Genomic DNA, 20,520 nt, shown 5'->3' on the forward strand with positions numbered 1-20,520 from the left:
CAGTAATTTAATAGATAAAACAGTAATTATTATATAACTATACAAACATATACTAAGGGATTTTTCCTCCTTACAATGGAAGTGCCAAAGTCTAAAGGCATAAATCCACTCCCACCCATTTCATCCCCACATACTCCACTCCCATTCACCACCCCTCCCTCCCTCTTTTCTTGCCTCCTGGATGATGGGTCATTCTGACATCTTGCCCATTGCCCAGGGTCAGAAGCAATGCAGCAAGACACAGCACATGCAGAGCAAAGCCGCTTCATTTAAATGGCAACTTCCCCTTCTTTGCCCCCACACACAGTAAAAGAGAAGATGGGGAGAAACTCTTCAGGCTGCGTCAAAATACTCACATATAACCACTCCCTCACCCCCTTTCCCATCCCCCACCCACTCCCATCTATACATCACAGCATCATCCAAACACAACCATTCTCCACTCACACTTGTCTGGGGTATTGGTTGCATGTTATTGTTAGCTATAAATCTGTTCAGTAGCATGCAGCTAATACTTTAGGGTCAATATGGGGTACCCCAATGGACCAGAGCCACACATCATTTTGTCTGTGTTAGAGGAAATATCTGCTCATAGAAAAATTATACTACTTTTTTATTTTGCAACTGTCCCTCCATTGTGCTGTCCCCCCCCCACACACACACTCTTAATACTGTCCTGTACCATTTCTCTGAATATACATTTCCATTTTCACCAAACCACATGGTAGGGGAGAAAGAATACTGCCACCAAGTGTTCCCACTTGAGTTGTAAAAAGCAACTAAAATAGGATGAAAGATAGGACTAGGCATCCTAATCTCTGTAGCCCTAAAGGGTACATTCCTAAAAAAAAGTCGTCATATAACACAGTTATTTCTTATAAAAGATTCTTAATTTATTCTCAAACACCTGACATTAAGAGATCTCAAGGAAGGGAAGGGAGGGAGGGTATGACCTCCCCTGGCTGTTCCACTGCATGCAGCTTGTTAGGCCTGTTTCAGTAGTTGCCTCTGCTGTTGGCATTACCTAGGGGGGACCATGTAGTGGTAGTGTCAGGATTCTTTCTCCTCGTTCAGACAGCAGTACTAAATTTCTTCTTTGAGGGATTAGGGACCTACCCAGTGGCTCTGGATGGTTACCTGAGAGCTACGGGTCTTGTGCAAGAGAGAACAAAGATCACTGATTGGTTTACCTTCCTAATAAATGTTCAAATATTGAAATTCCAGAGTGCCTTCTTTCAGTTCTGCTTTTTTATTTAAGATGTTTGCATTACCTGTCGATGTACATGATGTGTGCTGCTTCTTGTCATTGTTTCAATTCAGAAGTTTGGCACTATAAAAGGTTGAATTAGACAGTGGCACACATTAACTTGAAGAATTTCATGATGACTAACTTTTTCTTTTATTTTGACAGTGGTTGGTAATAAAGAAACTATTAGACAGAATGGTGAAAGTACAGCTTCACCTGAGGTCTGCCGTAAAAACTCTGAAGTTGGCGAAGAAACTGGAGACCAAGAAATTACTACAACTGTTACATCACCTACACCTCCAGACCCCTCTGTGCCAGATGCCCCACATGCCTCAGACTCAAGAAGTGATTCTGTGGCATCCAACCCACCTCTCACACCTACATCTATCACTAGAGTGCCCTCCCAGGTAATAGAAAAATTCTGTTGGTGGAATTTGACTTTAAAGACTTTTGAATACCTCTAAAAAGCTGGCTCTGCTAGTGTTCACATATTTTCTTTGGTTACTTTGTATAAAGAGTTCTTGTAATTTTCATACTTTTTTGTATTAGTTCATATTATTATTATGATTTGGGAAGATAAGGGAAGGGAAGGCATGGGATGCATTCAGTAGATGAATAACACTTCCTGACTGGTTTCAGCTTAGGTCTTTCTCAAAGGGATTTAGGGCCCAACCCAGTGGTTGTGAATGATAGTGAAGTGATTCTTTAATGGAGTATCACATGCGATGGGTGAAAGACTACTCTTGATGTTTTAATATGATCCCAGTACCATTGGTGAAGATTATGTTTTACTACTATTATGTAACCCCCCTCTCCGTCCCCCTTTGCAAAGGGGGACGGAGAGGGGGGGTCGCCGATTAAATGAAGCGGCCTTGCTGTGGATGTACTGTGTCTTGCGACACTGCTTCGGACCCAGGGCGGTGGGCAGGGTGCAGCGATGACCCGTCATCCAGGAGGTGCTCAGATGAGAGGAAGGGTGGGAGGGGTGTGGAGTGTATTTAGGGATGAAATGGGTGGGAGTGTTTTTATGCCTTTCCCTTTTTGGCTACCTCCCTTGGAAGGGGGAAAAAGCCTTGGTATATGTATGTATGTACCATTGGTGAAGTGGGTTAGGGCATCACTACTTGCGGCAAAGGTTGAGATGATGCAGTTCGAACCCTGCTACTGGCGAGTTGAACTAAGAATATAATTCATTAAATTCCATGCTACAAAGTCCTCTGTAAGGAACACTGTCCTAGCTCCCTGATAGGGAGGAGTCTGTTACATTAAACTAAATCATCATCATTCCTTTAAGTTCTCAAGTGTGTTTTTTAACAAGTTCCATAGTGCATGACCTGGAGTTGGAGTCACTAAGACTAGCACCCATGTATTCCATGTATGTTATATTTATAAGAGGTGGAAAAACAGATAAAAATAAAAAGCATGAGGTTAACAACTACATGCCCAGAAAGGTTTTGCTAAAAGAAATGTATGAATGATAGATCAAGGGGGTAACACTGGTAACCAGGCTATCAAAGAGCCTATAATCCACCCTCATGCTCATGTACCACATTGCAGGGGAAATAGCATATAGGTTAAAAAAGTAAAGAAAAGAGAATTTCTCAGGATCAATGATTTCTTTCTTTTTATTCATAGGAGAGCCTCAACACCATGTCAGAGGGAGACACAGCCATGGCAGCCAAACTGTCCCACATATTGCAAAAGGATGCCTTCCTGGTTTTCAGATCACTGTGCAAGCTTTCCATGAAACCTTTGCCGGAGTCTCCAGATCCTAAGTAAGTGTTCCAGGGTCTCCTATATGTATGTATGTATATATATATATATATATATATATATATATATATATATATATATATATATGTATATATATACATATATACATATATATATACATATGTATATATATATATATATATATATATATATATGTATATATGTATATATATATATATATATATATATATATATATATATATCCACATACATATACCAAAGGCTTTTTTCCCCTTACAAGGGAGGTAGCCAAAAAACAAAGGCATAAAAACCACTCCCACCCATTCCATCCCTATCACATTCCACTCCCCTTCACCCTCTTCACTCTCTCTCATCTTGGCACCTCCTGGATGACAGGTCATCCCTGCATCTTGTCCACTGCCCTGGATCAGAAGCAGTGTCACAAGACACAGCACATCTACAGCAAGGCCACTTCATTAAATTGGCCACCCCCCCCTCTCCATCCCCTCATGCAGAAAAGGAGAAGACGGGGAGAAATCCCTTTGGGCTGCATCAAATTTTGCTCACACATACTCTCACCCCCCATCCCCCACCCATTCCACCTCATGGATCACAACATCATCCATATACAACCATTCTCCATTCACCCATCTTCTGTCCTCTCCCGTCCTTCCTCAACAGACATTTCCCTCTTCCCCAAAGCCCCTTTTACCCCATCCATCCATCTCATCCTAGGTCTCCCCCTCATGTTCACGCCTTCCACATCTGCCTTCCACACCTCTTTTACTAGTCTTTCTTCACTCATTCTTTCCATGTGTCCAAACCATCCCAATACACTGTCTCCCAACTCCCTTTCCACCCCCATTCTCCTCCTCACCTCCTCATTTCTCACTCTATCCAGCCTTGTAACCCCTAACATACTTCTCAGACACCTCATCTCAAACACATTCAAACTCCTTCTCTCTTCCTCTCTTATGATCCATGTTTCTACCCCATACAGTGCTGTCGGCACAATCACTCCTTCATACAATCGCCTATTAGCATCCATTTCCAAATGTCTATTTCTCATTACACTTTTTAATCCACCAAGACATTTACTTGCTTCTCCCAATCTACATTCTTCCTCCGCCTCCACTCCTCCCTTTCCTGCCACATTCACACCCAAGTATCTAAAACTATCCACTTCCTCCAGTCACTTCCAGTCTGCTGCCACTTTCACCCCTTGTACATCTCCTCACCTTACTTTTACCCACATTTATCTTGAGCTTTCTTCTTTCACACACTCTCCCAAACTCTTTCACTAACTTCCTCAATCTCTCCTCTGATCCTGCTACAAGTGCAGTGTCATCCACAAACAACAGCTTATCTCCCACTTTTCTCTGTTTTCTTTGAACATCTTCAATCCCTGACCCACCACCCTTGTTATTGTTATTGTTGAGAATATATATATATATATGTATATTTTTTTTTTTTTTTTTTTTTTTTTTTTTTTTACTGGATATGATGTCTCCAAAGATGGTGCCTGCCAGCATTTTGTTGAAAAGAGTAGCTATGCTTGAGTAAAATAGAGAGAAGGGTGACATGATCATACAATAAACTGTATGAGAGACAGGAAATTATAGACAAAGAGGAGGAGAAGAATGTAGATTGCAGAATAAAATGAATGGAATAGATATGTTCATGTTCGTGATGGAAGTGATGAAGACAAAGAAGTTTTCTTCCGATGTTTATCCACTGCTTTGCAATAACAGCTGATTGGTGGGGAAAAAAAGGCCTCTGGATATATGAAAAAAATTGTCAACACAAAATCATGTTTTGTTCCTATTAGAACCCAATTAAAAAAAATAAATGATAGAATTCAAAGGAGTCTATGAGAACAACCAAGGTCTTAAACAGTACCAAGTGATAAACTCATAATAAATTTTGTATTGCAGAAGTCATGAACTACGGTCCAAGATTTTGTCCCTGGAGATGTTGCTGTCGATTGTGCAGAATGCAGGGCCAGTGTTCCGTAGCAATGACACCTTCATTACAGCTATCAAACAGTACCTGTGTGTTGCCCTTAGCAAAAATGGTGTTTCACCCATACCAGAGGTGTTTCATCTGTCTTTAGCCATTTTTGTTGCATTGCTTTCCAATTTCAAAGCTCATCTGAAAGTGCAAATTGAGGTAAGGCTTTGTCTGAGTTGTATATATATATATATATATTGGGTATTTTTAGGCATTAAATAATTTTTCATTGACCTAGGGTGAACTAAGTTACTTGTTTTGAGAAACTTTCCAAAATATTTCATTTGAAGATTGTTATGGCTAGATTACATTGCTGATTATGTTGAAGGTGTGGGAGAGAGCAGGGATGGGAAGAAAGCTATTGGACAGAAGAGAACAGAGAGTGCTGAGGGGGTTTGGGGCTTTGGAAAAAATGAACGAGGGAAGACTAGCCAAGAGTGTCAAAAGCAAAAGTAGATGGAGTGAGCTTAGGATGAAGATCAGGAATGAGGTGGATGGGGTTAAGGTGGCTTGTAATGCAAATGGTCTATGGAGCAAGAAAAAGTGATTGCCAAAAGTGGGAGTAAATGGAGGGAGATTGTGAATGGATGAAGGGATGTTAAGAGACAGGACCCCATGAGCATGGGTCTTTTCCTGTATACTACATCGAAGTCAATATATACATACTCTCACTGCTTCATGATATGGCATGGGAAAAAAAAATCCTTATCATTCATTCAAAAAATTTATGGAGCAGACAAAAACAACTCTTTGGGTTATGTCATTTCCTCTTTCTTTTGCACCCTTTCTTTATTTATTCATATCTTTTCTACCCTTCCTTGCTCAGCATCCAATGGCCCCTTCAACCCAACCATCCACCTCATTTTTGGTAATTATTGTTATTCTCATATTACTGTTATTTATTTCTTTTTAGGTCTTCTTCAAGGAAATATTCCTCAATATTTTAGAAGCTGGAAGTTCAAGTTTCCAGCACAAGTGGATGGTGATCCAAGCCTTGACCAGGATTTGTGCTGATGCACAATCAGTAGTGGACATTTATGTCAATTATGACTGTGATCTTAATGCAGCTAATGTATTTGAGAGGTAAATTGATTTTTATTTTTATGTGAAATGGTACAGAAGTAATGATAACAGTGGGTATGAACAAATTTAGAGAAAGATATAGGTACTTACATATTGGAGAAGAGGAGGATATGGTGCTACAGTGTTGGGAAGGGAGCTAATATGGGAATGTTGTAGATACAGTGTTGTAAGTCCAGTGCATTCTGGAAGTGAAATAGTAAAAGGCTAAATGAAAAACAAATCAAATAAAGAAAGAAATCCCTATTAATGTTAAGATTCAGGTCTTCCCGTTGGGTTTCAACTCTGGGTAGAAGTGAGGGTGTAAATGAGCTTAAGAGATGGGAATTACGAAAATAATTATCTCAAATATTCATCTTGAGCTTTAGAGATGGGAATTAGGAAAATAATTATCTCAAATGTTCATCCTATAGGACCACATCATGCAGGTCTTATCACTTATTGCTGATAATGTAGTGGAAGTTAAGATTGAACACATATTTTAACTTTGTATGGAACAAGTCAAGATGCACACTTAATTAATTAACTTAATTATTTTACAGGTTGGTGAATGACCTCAGTAAAATAGCTCAGGGTGGACAGCCAGGAGAGTTTGGCACAACCCTGTTGCAGGAAAGAAGCATGAGAATCAAGGGATTAGAATGCCTTGTGTCCACACTCAAGTGTATGGTGGAATGGTCTCGTGACCTGTATGTCAACCCCAATACTCTGTCAAATCTGAGTAAGTACTTTTCTGATTCTTATTGCAATTCTGAAGGACCAAACTTGGATTCCCCTTGCAAGATCCCCTCTTCCCCTAGGAGCAATAGAATAGATCCAAAGACTTTTTAGGTTATAAACATATATACACAAAAAGGCTCTTTTTGCCAGGGGTGGTGCCCTAGTCAAAGTATATATCCTCCCTCCATCTATCCAATGTCTGTTATTCCTTCTGTCTTAGCTCCTTGTAAATGAAGGGTCATGCCTGTCCCCTGTCCACTACTTGGGTTAGAAGTAATGCAGCAAGATACAGTACTTAAACCACAGAAAGGCCCGACAGCTGAAAATGATTTACCATACCTGCTTCATATGGTAACCCCCCCCCCTCCTATCTACTTAAGAAATTGCAGAGCAGACAGGAAGAAATCCCGTACATTCACAACCACTCATGGTGAGATGGGCTAGATATGGGTTTCAAAAGCTAATGTAAAACTACATTTCATTCTTGTGTTCTTCAATGGGTAGTTGGTGGTGGACTGGGATGACATAAAGATGGGCTGTAACAGAGGATGATAGTACATTATTCCAAATTGACACCCAATTAAAAGACAAGTGGGTTGGTACAGCATTCATCTGACACTGATGGTGCATTTTATAGATTGAAATGTCCTAGATGCAACCACCACACAGAAGACACAGAATACCTCTTACTACAATGTCCCATATAAACAATCCTCAGACAACAACACAATATCTCTTCCCTGAATGACTTATGGTCCCGCCTAGAGGCTATTGCCAGTTTCTTGGAGGCCACATCTCTTCTTCAAGAGATATCAGGGGTAATGGATTTATTGATTGATGGCTTGAACAATAGCAGAGAAAATTGTAACAATGGATATGTTGTCTAGCAATTTATATATCCCTTACTGATCAGTTTTCTTGCTACCTCATGTATTTGGTATAGATAAGTAGATAGACTGATCAATTTTATTTTACACAGCAAATAGTGATTTACAGACCAAATGGCTATTTATTGACTTGCTGTAGTACTAACACTCAACTATTGCTTTTACAGCTGATCAAGAGAAGAAGAAGGAAGCTGATGATGTTGAGTCTCACAAAGGGGTTACAACCATCACCCGGCATGGTTCCCACAATTCCTTAAACTCTGTGCAGTCATCATCAACCTCGGCCTCCACAGTCGGGGCTGATAATCCAGAACAGTTCCAGTCACAAAAACATCAAAAGGAAATATGGGAACAGGGAATAGAAATGTAAGGTCAAATTTCATATTTCTATGCTGTGCATGTTTTCTGATATACAAGGTCCTGTTATGCAAGGAAAGGAGGGGTAGAGGGTTTCACCTTCATCCACATTAACCTTGAAGAAACCTCCTTCCACTCCACTACATGCTTACTTATCTCTTCACTTACTAGTATAGCTACCCCTTTTCTCCCTGGCCCTCTCTTCACTCCAGAGAACCTCCCAACTATACTCCCAAACTCACACTCGCCCTTCCCTCTCAATTTAATTTCACTCAAAGCCAACACTTCCATCTTTCTTCTCACAAACATACTACCTATCTCTTCCCTTTTACTCTCATCTCTACCACATCCACACATATTGAAAGACCCAAACCTTAGGGTGTTGGTCGGAAAACTCCTAGACCCTCTTATGCCTTTAATTTATTTAGGAATGACCCCCAGTGGGGCTACAGGGAGAAGGATGCCTGGTCCCAATGCCCATTCCGTTTTTCTCGCCTCTTATGATCCAAGTGGGAATACTTGGTGGCAGCATTCTTTTCCCCCACCACAGGGTAGGCAAAACAAGGGAATGAAATTCAGAGAAATGGTATAGGACAGCAACAAGGGGTTGGGGGACAGCATAACAGAGGGACAGTAGCAGTATAATAAAAGTTTCATCATTTCTCTGTGAGCAGAGTCCTCTATCACAGACAAAATGATGTGTGGCTCTGGTCTGTAGGGGCACCCCATATAGACCCTAAAGTATCAACTGCATGCTACTTTGCCATAACAACATGCAGCCAATACCCCAAATGGGTATATATATACATACATACATACATATACCAAGGCTTTTTCCCCCTTACAAGGGAGGTAGCCAAAAAGGAAAAGGCATAAAATCACTCCCACCCATACCATCCCTGAATACACTCCACACCCCTCCACCCTCCATCTTATCTTAGCACCCCCTGGATGATGGGTCATCCCTGCACCTTGTCCACTGCCCTAGGTCAGAAGCAGTGTCGCAAGACACAGCACATCCACAGCAAGGCCACTTCATTAAATCGGCGACCCCCCCTCTCCGTCCCCCCCATGCATTAAAGGAGAAGACGGGGAGAAATCCCTTCGGGCTGCGTCAAATTTTGTTCACACATACTACCTCACCCCCCATCCCCCCACCCATTCCACCTCATGCATCACAACATCATCCATATACAACCATTCTCCATTCACCCCACTTGAAAAACTGTCTTTTCTCATACCCTGTATAGACTGCAATGGTATAATCAGGTTTTTATTATATTTCTAATTTTGTTTTTGCCTTTCAGGTTCAACCGCAAGCCCAAACGTGGTCTCAACTTCTTGCAAGCACAAGGACTGTTAGGAAAGAGTCCTAATGAAATTGCCAAATTCTTTCATGATGATGACAGATTAGATAAAACTGTCATAGGTGATTTTCTCGGAGATGCTGAACCCTTCAATAAAGAGGTGTGGATGTCTATTTGTTTATTTAGTAATTTAGTGTCACATGTGGTAGGGAGTGAAGGAGTGTGGGAGGAGGTGGGCTGTGGAGTAGAGGAGGCAGGAGTGTCTTGAGGGTGTGTGAGGGGTGTCATGAGAAGTGGGTGTCTGGGAGTGGATATGGGGAGAGGATTGAAGGAAGAGGTAATTGTGCCTGTGTCATGTTAGGAACTTGTTTCAAGGTTTGGCATTACCCAGATTATATGGCCTTTCCTAAATCCATACCGTTCTTCCCCAGTTATTTCCTCTGATCCCCTCCTAATCCACTCAATACCCTTCCATATGCTTTCCAACTACACTTGAAAGATTGGTCCCTCTGAAGCAGCTACATTCATATTTGTCCCCTTTATCTTTGTTTAGTAGTTTCAAAGGGATCAGTTTGTTGAGTGTAGTTGGTAAGCCTTAATGGGAGGGTTTTCAAGGGGGGACAATTCCAGTTTTACAGTAGTTGCCCAGTGGGCTCCTTTGGAGCAACTCATGGTTGCCTGCAGACGAAATCTGGACGTCCCGGGCGCGCAAGCAACTGAATTGTCCACCCCTGGTTTTGATTGAGAGGATTAGGAGAGGAACAGAGAGAATAATTGGTGAGGAACAGTGTGGGTTTAAAACAGGTAGGGGTTGTGTGGATCAGATTTTTGTGGTATGGCAGATATGTGAGAAAGCTTTAGGAAAAGGTAAGGATGTTTTTTGGGCTTTTATGGATTTGGAAAAGGCTTATAACAGTGTAGACAGGAAGGCACAGTGGGTATTGTAGATATATGGGATAAGAGGAAAGCTCTTAAGAGCAGTCAGGAGTTTTTGTGAGAGTAGTAGAGCCTGTGTTAGAATTAGAAATGGTGAGAGTGAGTGGTTTGAGGTAAAGGTGGGACTTCACCAGGGATGCATTATATCACCTTGGCTGTTCAATTTATACATGGATGGGGTGGTGCAAGAGGTAAACGCAAGGGTAATGGGCCAGGGATTGGAGATGGTAAAAGAAAATGGAGAAAATTGGGAGATAAACCTATAACCAGCTGTTTATGGTACAAGGTAGGCATCCTACTAGTGTACAAGCTGTGGTACAAGCAATAGTGGTTTTGCAGGCAAGATAAAGTCTGCCAGATTTTCTTCTATTTATCGACAAGATCTGGGTTTGCATAGATTACAAATAGGTCCTTTGACCAAATACTCTAAGTCCCGGGCCTTGACCTTGACACTGCCCTGGGTAGATGTCTGCCCTCTGCCAGGTGCACAATATGGGCAGATCTGTCTGGCAGGCTCATGACCTGGCCACCTCTGGTGCTTTTGGCGGCATAGGCATCCAATAATAAAGGGGGGTTAGTTGGTTGTCGTATATGAAATGTGTTAGTTCATAATTCTAGGCATTGGTGTTAGTTCTGTTATATAGGGGTTAGTCGTATGGTTGGTGGGTGTGGCTAGACATAGAATGTATACTTTAAGTTATGGAAATGTAATTGGGGTAGTTATAAGAAAGGGATCAATGGATCTGTTTAGTGACATTAGGCATCTTGTGTTGTGACATTGTGGGTGCATTGCTGTTTTTCTTACTCTGTGTTTAGTCAGATGTTTTGGTTTGGGAAAGTGAAGTCAGCAAGATCACAGGTCACATGTCTGTGGATCACATGTTTGGTTGGTGATTATTAGTGATGGTTACAAGCCAGTTGTTGTTTGCTGACAACACTGCTTGTGGCAGGATCAGAGGAGGGATTAAAGAAGTTAGTGACAGAGTTTGGGAAGGTGTGTGAAAGAAGGAAATTGAAGATAAATGTGGGTAAAAGTAAGGTGATGAGATGTATAAGGGGATGGTAGCAAATTGGAAGTGAGTATTAAGGGAGAGAGACTGGAGGAAGTGGAGAACTAGATACTTGTGTGAGAATGTGGCAGGAAAGGGAGGATTGGAGGTGGAGGTAGAATGTAGATTGAGAGAAACAAGTAAATACCTTGGGGGATAAAAAAATGTAATGAGAAATAGACATTTGGGAATGGATGCTAAGAGGAGATTGTATGAAAAAGTGGAGGTGGAGGTAGAATGTAGATTGAGAGAAACAAATAAATGCCTTGGAGGATTAAAAATATAATGAGAAATAGAAATTTGGGAATGGATGCTAAGAAGAGATTGTATGAAGGAGTGACTGTGCCAACAGCACTGTATGGGGCAGAAATGTGGAACATAAGAGAGGAAGAGTTTGAATGTGTTTGGGTCACTGATTAAATGAAGCAGCCTTGCTGTGAATGTGCTGTTTCTTGCTACATTGCTTCTGACCCAGGGCAGTGGGCGAGATGTAGGAATGACCTCTCATTCAGGAGGAGCCAAGATAAGAAGGAGGGAGGGGACTGAATGGGAGTAGAGTATGTGGGGATGGAATGGATGGGAGTAGATTTTATGCCTTTGTTTTTTGTCCACTTCCTTTTTTGTAAGGGACAATTGTTGGTATGTGTATGTATGTATATGTTTCTTTGTTTAGTGGAACTATACTTGCATTCCTACAGTCCTGTGGTACATTCCCCTCCCTTAGGCAGACATTAAACACACACATATACATAACTTCATTCCATGTATATAAGTGTAATTGTTGTGTTTTCCATTACAGGTGATGTGTTGTTATGTCGATCAAATGGACTACAAGGACAGAGACTTTGTTCCAGCATTGAGGATGTTTTTGGAAGGGTTCAGATTGCCTGGGGAAGCGCAAAAAATTGATAGACTCATGGAGAAATTTGCATCTAGATATTGTGAATGCAATGCCAAGTAAGTACTGTAGTTAAGGCTGGAAAGAATATTTATTCATGTGGATGAGGCTAAATATTGCCATGGACAGTAGAAGTTGTGTTTACATATTTGTACTAGCGCTGCCTTTAACCTTAAACTGTAACTTTTTTTTTGGGGGGGGGGGGCTTTATGGATCTGGAAAAGGCTTACGACAGGGTAGACAGAAAGGCACTGGGAGGTTTTGTGGATATACAGGATAGGAAAGCTTCTAGGAGCTGTCAAAAGTTTTTATGAGAGTAGTAGAGCTTGTGTCAGGATTAGAAATGGAGAGAGTGAGTGGTTCGAGGTAAAGGTGGGACTTCGTCAAGGATGCGTTATGTCGCCCTGGCTGTTCAACTTATACATGGATGGGGTAGTGCGAGAGGTAAATGCAAAGATAGTGGGTCAGGGATTGGAGATGGTCAAAGAAAATGGAGAAAAGTGGGAGGTGAGCCAGTTGTTGTTTGCGGACGACACTGCGCTTGTGGCAGGATCGGAGGAGGGATTGAGGAAGTTGGTGACAGTTTGGGAGAGTGTGCGATAGAAGAAAGCTGAAGATAAATGTGGGTAAAAGTAACGTGATGAGATGTACAAGGGGTAAAAGTGGCAGTAGTCTGGAAGTGAGTATTAAGGGAGAGCGACTGGAGGAAGTGGATAGTTTTAGATACTTGGGTGCAAATGTGGCAGGAATAGGTGGAGTGAAGGTGGAGATAGAATGTAGATTGAGAGAAGCGAGTAAATGCCTTGGTGGATTAAAAAGTGTAATGAGGAATAGACATTTGGGAATGGATGCTAAGAGGAGACTGTTTGAAGGAGTGATTGTGCCAACAGCACTGTATGGGGCAGAAACATGGAACATAAGAGAGGAAGAGAGAAGGAGTTTGAATGTGTTTGAGATGAGGTGTCTGAGAAGTATGATTGGGGTTACTTGGCTGGATAGAGTGAGAAATGAGGAGGTGAGGAGGAGAACAGGGGTGGAAAGGGAGTTGGGAGATAGGGTTGATGAATGAGTATTAGGATGGTTTGGACACATGGAAAGAATGAGTGAAGAAAGACTAGTAAAAGAGGTATGGAAGGCAGATGTGGAGGGAGTGAACATGAAGGGACGTCCTAGGATGAGATGGATGGATGGGGTGAAGGGGGCTTTGGGGAAGAGGGGAATGTCTTGAGGAAGGATGGGAGAGGACAGAAGACAGGGGTGAATGGAGAATGGTTGTATATGGATGATGTTGTGATAGCATGAGGTGGAATGGGCAGGGGGATGGGGGGTGAGGTAGTATGTGTGCGCAAAATTTTACGCAGCCCAAAGGGATTTCTCCCCGTCTTCTCCTTTACACATGGGGGGACGGAAAGTGGAGGGTCACCAATTTAATGAAGCGGCCTTGCTGTGGATGTGTTGTGTCTTGCGACACTGCTTCTGACCCAGGGCAGTGGACAAGGTGCAGGGATGACCCATCATCCAGGAGGTGCTAAGATAAGAGGAAGGGTGGAGGGGTGTGGAGTGTATTCAGGGATGGAATGGGTGGGAATGATTTTATGCCTTTTCCTTTTTGGCTACCTCCCTTGTACATACATATACCAAGGTTTTTTCCCCCTTACAAGGGAGGTAGCCAAAAAGGAAAAGGCATAAGATCATTCCCACCCATTCCATCCCTGAATACACTCCACACCCCTCCACCCTCCCTCTTATCTTAGCACCTCCTGGATGACGGGTCATCCCTGCACCTTGTCCACTGCCCTGGGTCAGAAGCAGCGTCGCAAGACACAGCACATCCACAGCAAGGCCGCATCATTAAATAGGCGACCCCCCTCCTCTCCGTCCCCCCATTGTATAAAAGGAGAAGACGGAGAGCAATCCCTTTGGGCTGCATCAAATTTTTCTCACACATACTAATTCACCCCCCATCCCCCCACCCATTCCACCTCATGCATCACAACATCATCCATATACAACCATTCTCCATTCACCCCTGTCTTCTGTCCTCTCCCGTCCTTCCTCAACAGACATTCCCCTCTTCCCCAAAGCCCCCTTCACCCCATCCATCCATCTCATCCTAGGACGTCCCCTCATGTTTACTTCCTCCACATCTGCCTTCCATACCTCTTTTACTAGTCTTTCTTCACTCATTCTTTCCATGTGTCCAAACCATCCTATTACTCTCTCATCAACCCTATCTCCCAACTCCCTTTCCACCCCTGTTCTCCTCCTCACCTCATTTCTCACTCTATCTAGCCTAGTAACCCCCATCATACTTCTCAGACACCTCATCTCAAACACATTCAAACTCCTTCTCTCTTCCTCTCTTATGTTCCATGTTTCTGCCCCATACAGTGCTGTTGGCACAATCACTCCTTCATACAGTCTCCTCTTGGTATATGTATGTATGTATGTTTTTTTATCTTATTCAGTCAATTGTGTATGATTGATAGCATTTCCTCTGTTGATGAATCTCCTGATTAATCTAGTGTTGATATTCTGTGTGAGAAAAGGGTCAAGAAATGACACACACTTGTTTTAAAGTAAGAACTTATAAATGATGGAGGAATATAAAGATTTGAGTATACATCGTACATAAACCAATGGCATTTTCCCCCTTACAAGGGAAATAGCCAAAAATCAAAGACATAAATCCAATCCCACCCATTTCATCCCCACATACTCAAATCCCCTTTACCTCCCTCCCTCTTTTCTTGGCTCCTAGATGACGGGTCATCCCTGTATCTCACCCACTGCCCTGGGTCAGAAGCAATATAGCAAGACACAGCGCATCCACAGCAAGGCCGCTTCATTTAATTGGCAACCCACCCCTCTCCATCCTGTCATGCAGAAAAAGAGAAGACAGGGAGAAATTCTGTGTGGGGATGCATCAAACTATCATTCACACATACTCCCTCACCCCCTTCCCCATCCCCCACCCATGGCCTTCCATGCATCACAGCATCATCCATACACAACCATTATCCACTCACCCCTATCTTCTGTCTTCCCCCTTCCTTCCTCAACAGACATTCCCCTCTTTCCCCCTTTTACACCATCCCTCCATCCATCTCATCCTTGGTCGCTTCCTCATGTTCACTCCTTCCTCCTCTGCCTTCCACACCTCTTTTACTAATCTTTCTTCACTCATTCTTTCCATGTGTCCAAACCATCCCAATACTCTTTCATCAACCCTATCTCCCAACTCCCTTTCCACCCCCTACTCCCCTCCTCATTTCTCACTCTATCCAGCCTTGTAACCCCTACCATACTTCTCTGGTATTTCATCTCACATTTAAACTTTTCTTCTCTTCCTCTCTTATGTTCCATGTTTCTGCCCCATACATTGCTTCATGCAATTTCCTCTTTGCAGTCATTCCCAAATGTCAATTTCTTATTACACTTTTTAATCCCCCAAGGCATTTACTTGCTTCTCTCTTTCTAAATTATACCTCCACTTCTCCCTTTCCTGCCACATTCGCACTCAAGTATCTAAAGCTCTCCACTTAATACTCTCTTCCAGTTTGCTGCCATCCTCTCCCCTTATACATATCATCACCTTACATTTACCCACATTTATCTTCAACTTCCTTCTTTCGCACACCTTCCCAAACTTTGTTACTAACTTCCTTAGTCACTCCTCTGATCCTGCTACAAGCACAGTGTCATCACTAAACAACAACTGCCTTATCTCCCATTTTTCTCCATTTTCTGTAACCATCTCCACTTTGAGTGTAAGTTGATAATATTCTCTCCTTCTTCCCCTCCCTCCTCATCTTCCTCCTCTTTCTCCTCCTCCTCCATTTCCTCTTCATCTCCTGTTCCTCCAACCACTTCTTTCTCCCTCCTCTTCCTTCTCCAACCTTTTCTTCCCATCTTTTCTTCCTCCTACATTTACTTCCTCCCACCTCCATCTCCTCCTCCTCTTCCTCTTCCTCTTCATTTTCTTCTGTATCTTCACTGTAAATTTATTCATTCTTTTTACTTTTTTTATAGCTTGGGTCTATTTGCAAGTGCAGACACTGCATATGTATTGGCGTACTCAATCATCATGTTGACAACAGACCTGCACAGTCCTCAAGTCAAGGTAAGTCACAAACAAGAGCGGATCATATTTAGCTGCATTTTATTTTATCAGAAAGTTTTAGGTCTGTGACATAGGACCAGCACCTGCACATATGCAGTATTGATTCCATGTTTTGTTTTAAGAAAGAGGTTGTAAAAATAGACTTGCACAGTTAATCTTGTGTTAAAATGTGAGAGGTCATGATTTGCTTAGTTTAACATCAAAAACTCCCCCTATGAAGAGACAAGGAAGGTGCCCCCTACAGAGGATTTTGTAGTGTGGAATTTAATGAAATATGCCCTTAGTTCAACTCGCCAGTGGCTGGATTCAAACCACTGTGACCTGTCACAGGTCATAGGTTATGCATAATATTTCTACCTCCTATTCAGTTGATAGATAAAATTTAAAGAAAATATAATTTGCCCTTTCCTTTTTTGGAATGAGGTGCAAGTCTCTTAAATGAACCAAAGGCTTTGAAAAGCTAAAGGTGATCTATCCTTATGTTGTACAGGTTTTCAGTCATTTCCAGTTATTCCCAGTAGGCTCTTATAATTTTATTACACTACAGATCAGACCAGTTGATATTTCCCTAATAATAGGTTATATTTATATAGTTTAACCAGTGAAGTCTGCAGAAGTCCAGATAATATTTGTATTTAATAATGCTTTAGCATGGTGTGTAAACTTGCATTTTATATAGATTTCACTGGGAGATAGTTAATTGGTCAGAATTGTTTACCTTTAATTCATGTCTTAATCAGATATGGTAGAAATTTAATTTGATTCAAACTCATTCAATCTTGTCTTTGTTATTGTTCTCATCAGAGATCTTATTTCTTAATATAATACACACAAAAACCACTTGCCTTGGTCTGATTGTATCACTCAGAGAAGGGTTTGAGGGGACTATAGTAAATAGCGCAAGATATTTGAACATAATTAATGCAAAGGTAAACTATATTGCAGCAAAAGATGACCAAGGAACAGTATATTAAGATGAACCGTGGCATCAATGACAGTAAGGATTTGCCAGAAGAGTATCTTTCCAATATATACGATGAAATTGCAGGCAACGAGATCAAAATGAAAGCTACTTCCAACAAACCTGGCAAACAAGGTAAGGCTACCTCTGTGTACGGTCAGGAAAGTTATGGTTAGTGATTGTTAACAATGATTAATTAAGTTTTGAGTAGTGCATTTTTTTGACCAAGGAAAGTTTAGAACTAGAAAAATATATGATTCTGATTGTTGTTTCAAATTTCAATAACTGGAAACCTGCAGTCCCATAGAGCTGGCATAGGGAAAATTTTATGTACCATTGTCGGTGTAGTATTAGTGTGGGACAGTTTCTATGGTACCAGCTGACAGTAGTTTGGATGTGTAGTCATGTAGGCTGATGAGCAAGGGGGGAGGGGAGAGAAACCGTGTAGGCTAAAGGAAAATATTAAAAGAAAATATAACATTAATTGTTTATTTCATTTGTCTTGCAGCTGTTGTAAATGAAAAGAAAAGGAAATCTCTGTTCAATTTAGAGATGGAATGGATTGCATTAACGGCCAAATCCTTAATGGAGGCAGCCTCTCACTTCGACGCAACCTTTACTCTTGCAACTCATGTTGAGCATGTGAGGCCCATGTTCAAGGTATGTGTAAGCTGTTCATACAGTTTCCATCCTTACCCTCTTCTCCCAGTTTGACAGGCTTTCCATGTGCATTCTTTTCACTCTATCTGTCCACCCTATTCTTGGTTTCACTCTCAATTTATCCTAATGATTTTTCTTCTGATCCCCTAGATGGCCTGGACTTCCTTCCTGGCAGCATTTTCTGTGGGGTTGCAGGACTGCGATGATGATGAGGTGGCATCCTTATGTCTGGATGGTCTTCGCTGTGCAATCAGAGTTGCTTGTGTCTTCCATGTTGTGGTAAGAAACTAGGTCTAAATGTGTTACTATAAATTTGAAGGGTGTAAATATGAAGACCTTACATACTAGCATTCTGGTTTAATGAAGATTGATTTGTGCATTTTTGTGTTGATACAGCTCGAGAGAGATGCCTTTGTCCAGTGCCTTGCCCGCTTTACGCTCCTAACGGCCAACTCACCACTTACAGAGATGAAAGCCAAGAATGTCGATTGTATCAAAACTCTTATCACAGTGGCCCACACAGATGGTATGAACTTCCAGTTTAGAATATAAAATATTTATTGAAATTGATTTTGTCCTAACTGATAGTTTATTAGATTTTTCCTCTAGTTTCAGTGAATGGTATTAGCTCGGGGAAAGCAAGAATGAGATGGATGGAATAGGTGAAGGGGGCCTTGGATGTATGTGAAATATCTATTAAGTAAGGAAAAGAGAGTTCAGAAGATAGGATTGAGTAGTAAGAAACATATATGTATATTTATATATATACGAATACCAATGACTTTTTCCTCCACTTACAAGGGAGGTAGCCAAAAACAAAGGCATAAAATCCACTCCCACATATTCTACTCCCATTCAGCCCCCTCCCTCCCTCTTATCTTGGCTACCCTGGAAAACAGGTCATCCCTGCATCTCACACACTGCCCTGGGTCAGAAGCAGTGTCGCAAGACAGAGCACATCTACAGCATGGCCACTTCATTAAATTGCCAACCCCCCTTTCCATCCCCTCATGTAGAAAAAGAGAAGACTGGGAGAAATCCCTTTGGGTTGTGTCAATTTTTTTTTTCACACATATTCCCTCACCCCCCATTCCCCACCCACTCCCTTCCATCCATCACAGCATCATCCATAGACAACCATTCTCCACCCCTATCTTCTGTCTTCTCCCTTCCTTCTTCAACAGACATTCCCCTCTTTCCCAGTGTCCCTTTTACCCTATTAATCCATCTCATCCTTAGTCATCCCTTCATGTTCACTCCTTTTCCACCTCTGCCTTCCACACCTCTTTTACTAATCTTTCTTCACTCATTCTTTCCATGTGTCCAAACTATCCCAATACTCTTTCATCCACCCTATCTCCCAACTCCCTTACCACCCCCATCCTCCTCCTAACCTCATTTCTCACTCTATCCAGCCTAGTAACCCCTACCATACTTTTCAGACACCTCATCTCAAACACATTTAAACTCTCTCTTCCTCTCCTATGTTCCATGTTTCTGCCCCATACAGTTCTGTCAAAACAATCACTCTTTCATACAATCTCCTCTTAGCATCCATTCCCAAATATCTATTTCTCATTACATTTTTTGATCCCCCAAACATTTGCTTCTATCAATCTACATTCTACCTTCACCTCTGCCTCTCTCTTTCCTACCACATTCACTCAAGTATCTAAAACTATCCACTTCCTCCAGTCTCTCTCCCTTAATACTCACTTCCAGTCTGCTGCCACTTTCTCCCCTTTTACATCTTTAACCATCTCCAATCCCTGACCCATTACCCTTGCATTTACCTCTTGTACCACCCCCATCCATATATAAGTTGAGCAGTCAAGGCAACATAACACGTTCCTGGTGAAGTCTCACCTTTACCTCAAACCACTCACTCTCTCCATTTCTCATACTAACACAGGGTTTACTATTCTCAAAAATACTCTTGACTGCTCTTAACAGCTTTCTTCCTATCCTATATATGTGCAATACCTCCCAAAATGCCTTCCTGTCTACCCTGTCATAAGCCTTTTCTAAAACCATAAAGGCCCAAAAAACATCCTTACTTTTTCCTAAAGCTTTCTCTCATATCTGCCTTACCACAAAAATTGATCTGATCAACACAACCCCTACCTTTCTTAAGCCCAGTGTTTCTCACCAATTACTCCCACTGTCACTGTTATTTTCTTAGTGCTTCCCACTGCAACTACCTCTCCCACCCTATCCCCCTTCATATTTAGCATACATCATACATATACCAAAAGCTCTTCCCCCTTACAAGGGAGGTAGCCAAAAAACAAAGGCATAAAAACTATTCCCACCCATTCCATCCCCAATACACTCCACTCCCCTCCACTCTCTACCCTCCCTCTTATCTTGGCACCTCATGGATGACGGGTTATCCCAGCATCTTGTTCATTGTCCTGGGTCAGAAGCTGTGTCGCAAGACACAGCGCATCCACAGCAAGGCCACTTCATTAAATTGGCGACCCCCCCCCCTTCGTCCCCTCATGCAGAAAAGGGGAAGATGGGGAGAAATCCCTTCAGGCTGCATAAAATTT

General features: G+C 41.9%; 1 protein-coding gene across 5 annotated transcripts in view; it reads left to right on the forward strand.

Moving 5' to 3' along the window:
- The window catches only part of Sec71 (ADP ribosylation factor guanine nucleotide exchange factor Sec71), a 119,868-nt gene that overhangs the window by 23,770 nt on the left and 75,578 nt on the right, over positions 1-20,520 (forward strand). For all 5 annotated transcript variants that reach the window (XM_076207917.1, XM_076207914.1, XM_076207918.1 and 2 more), the window contains exons 9-21: positions 1,412-1,653; positions 2,882-3,021; positions 4,915-5,149; positions 5,904-6,073; positions 6,613-6,791; positions 7,845-8,043; positions 9,342-9,501; positions 12,126-12,283; positions 16,257-16,347; positions 17,293-17,443; positions 17,817-17,968; positions 18,119-18,247; positions 18,365-18,494. In XM_076207917.1, the coding sequence (XP_076064032.1) occupies positions 1,412-1,653; positions 2,882-3,021; positions 4,915-5,149; positions 5,904-6,073; positions 6,613-6,791; positions 7,845-8,043; positions 9,342-9,501; positions 12,126-12,283; positions 16,257-16,347; positions 17,293-17,443; positions 17,817-17,968; positions 18,119-18,247; positions 18,365-18,494 (2,136 nt within the window). The remainder of the gene's footprint in view (positions 1-1,411; positions 1,654-2,881; positions 3,022-4,914; positions 5,150-5,903; positions 6,074-6,612; positions 6,792-7,844; positions 8,044-9,341; positions 9,502-12,125; positions 12,284-16,256; positions 16,348-17,292; positions 17,444-17,816; positions 17,969-18,118; positions 18,248-18,364; positions 18,495-20,520) is intronic.

This window comes from Oratosquilla oratoria, chromosome 24, assembly GCF_046742065.1.
Source record: "Oratosquilla oratoria isolate Oo_2021 chromosome 24, ASM4674206v1, whole genome shotgun sequence".
NCBI classification, from domain to species: Eukaryota; Metazoa; Arthropoda; class Malacostraca; order Stomatopoda; family Squillidae; genus Oratosquilla; species Oratosquilla oratoria.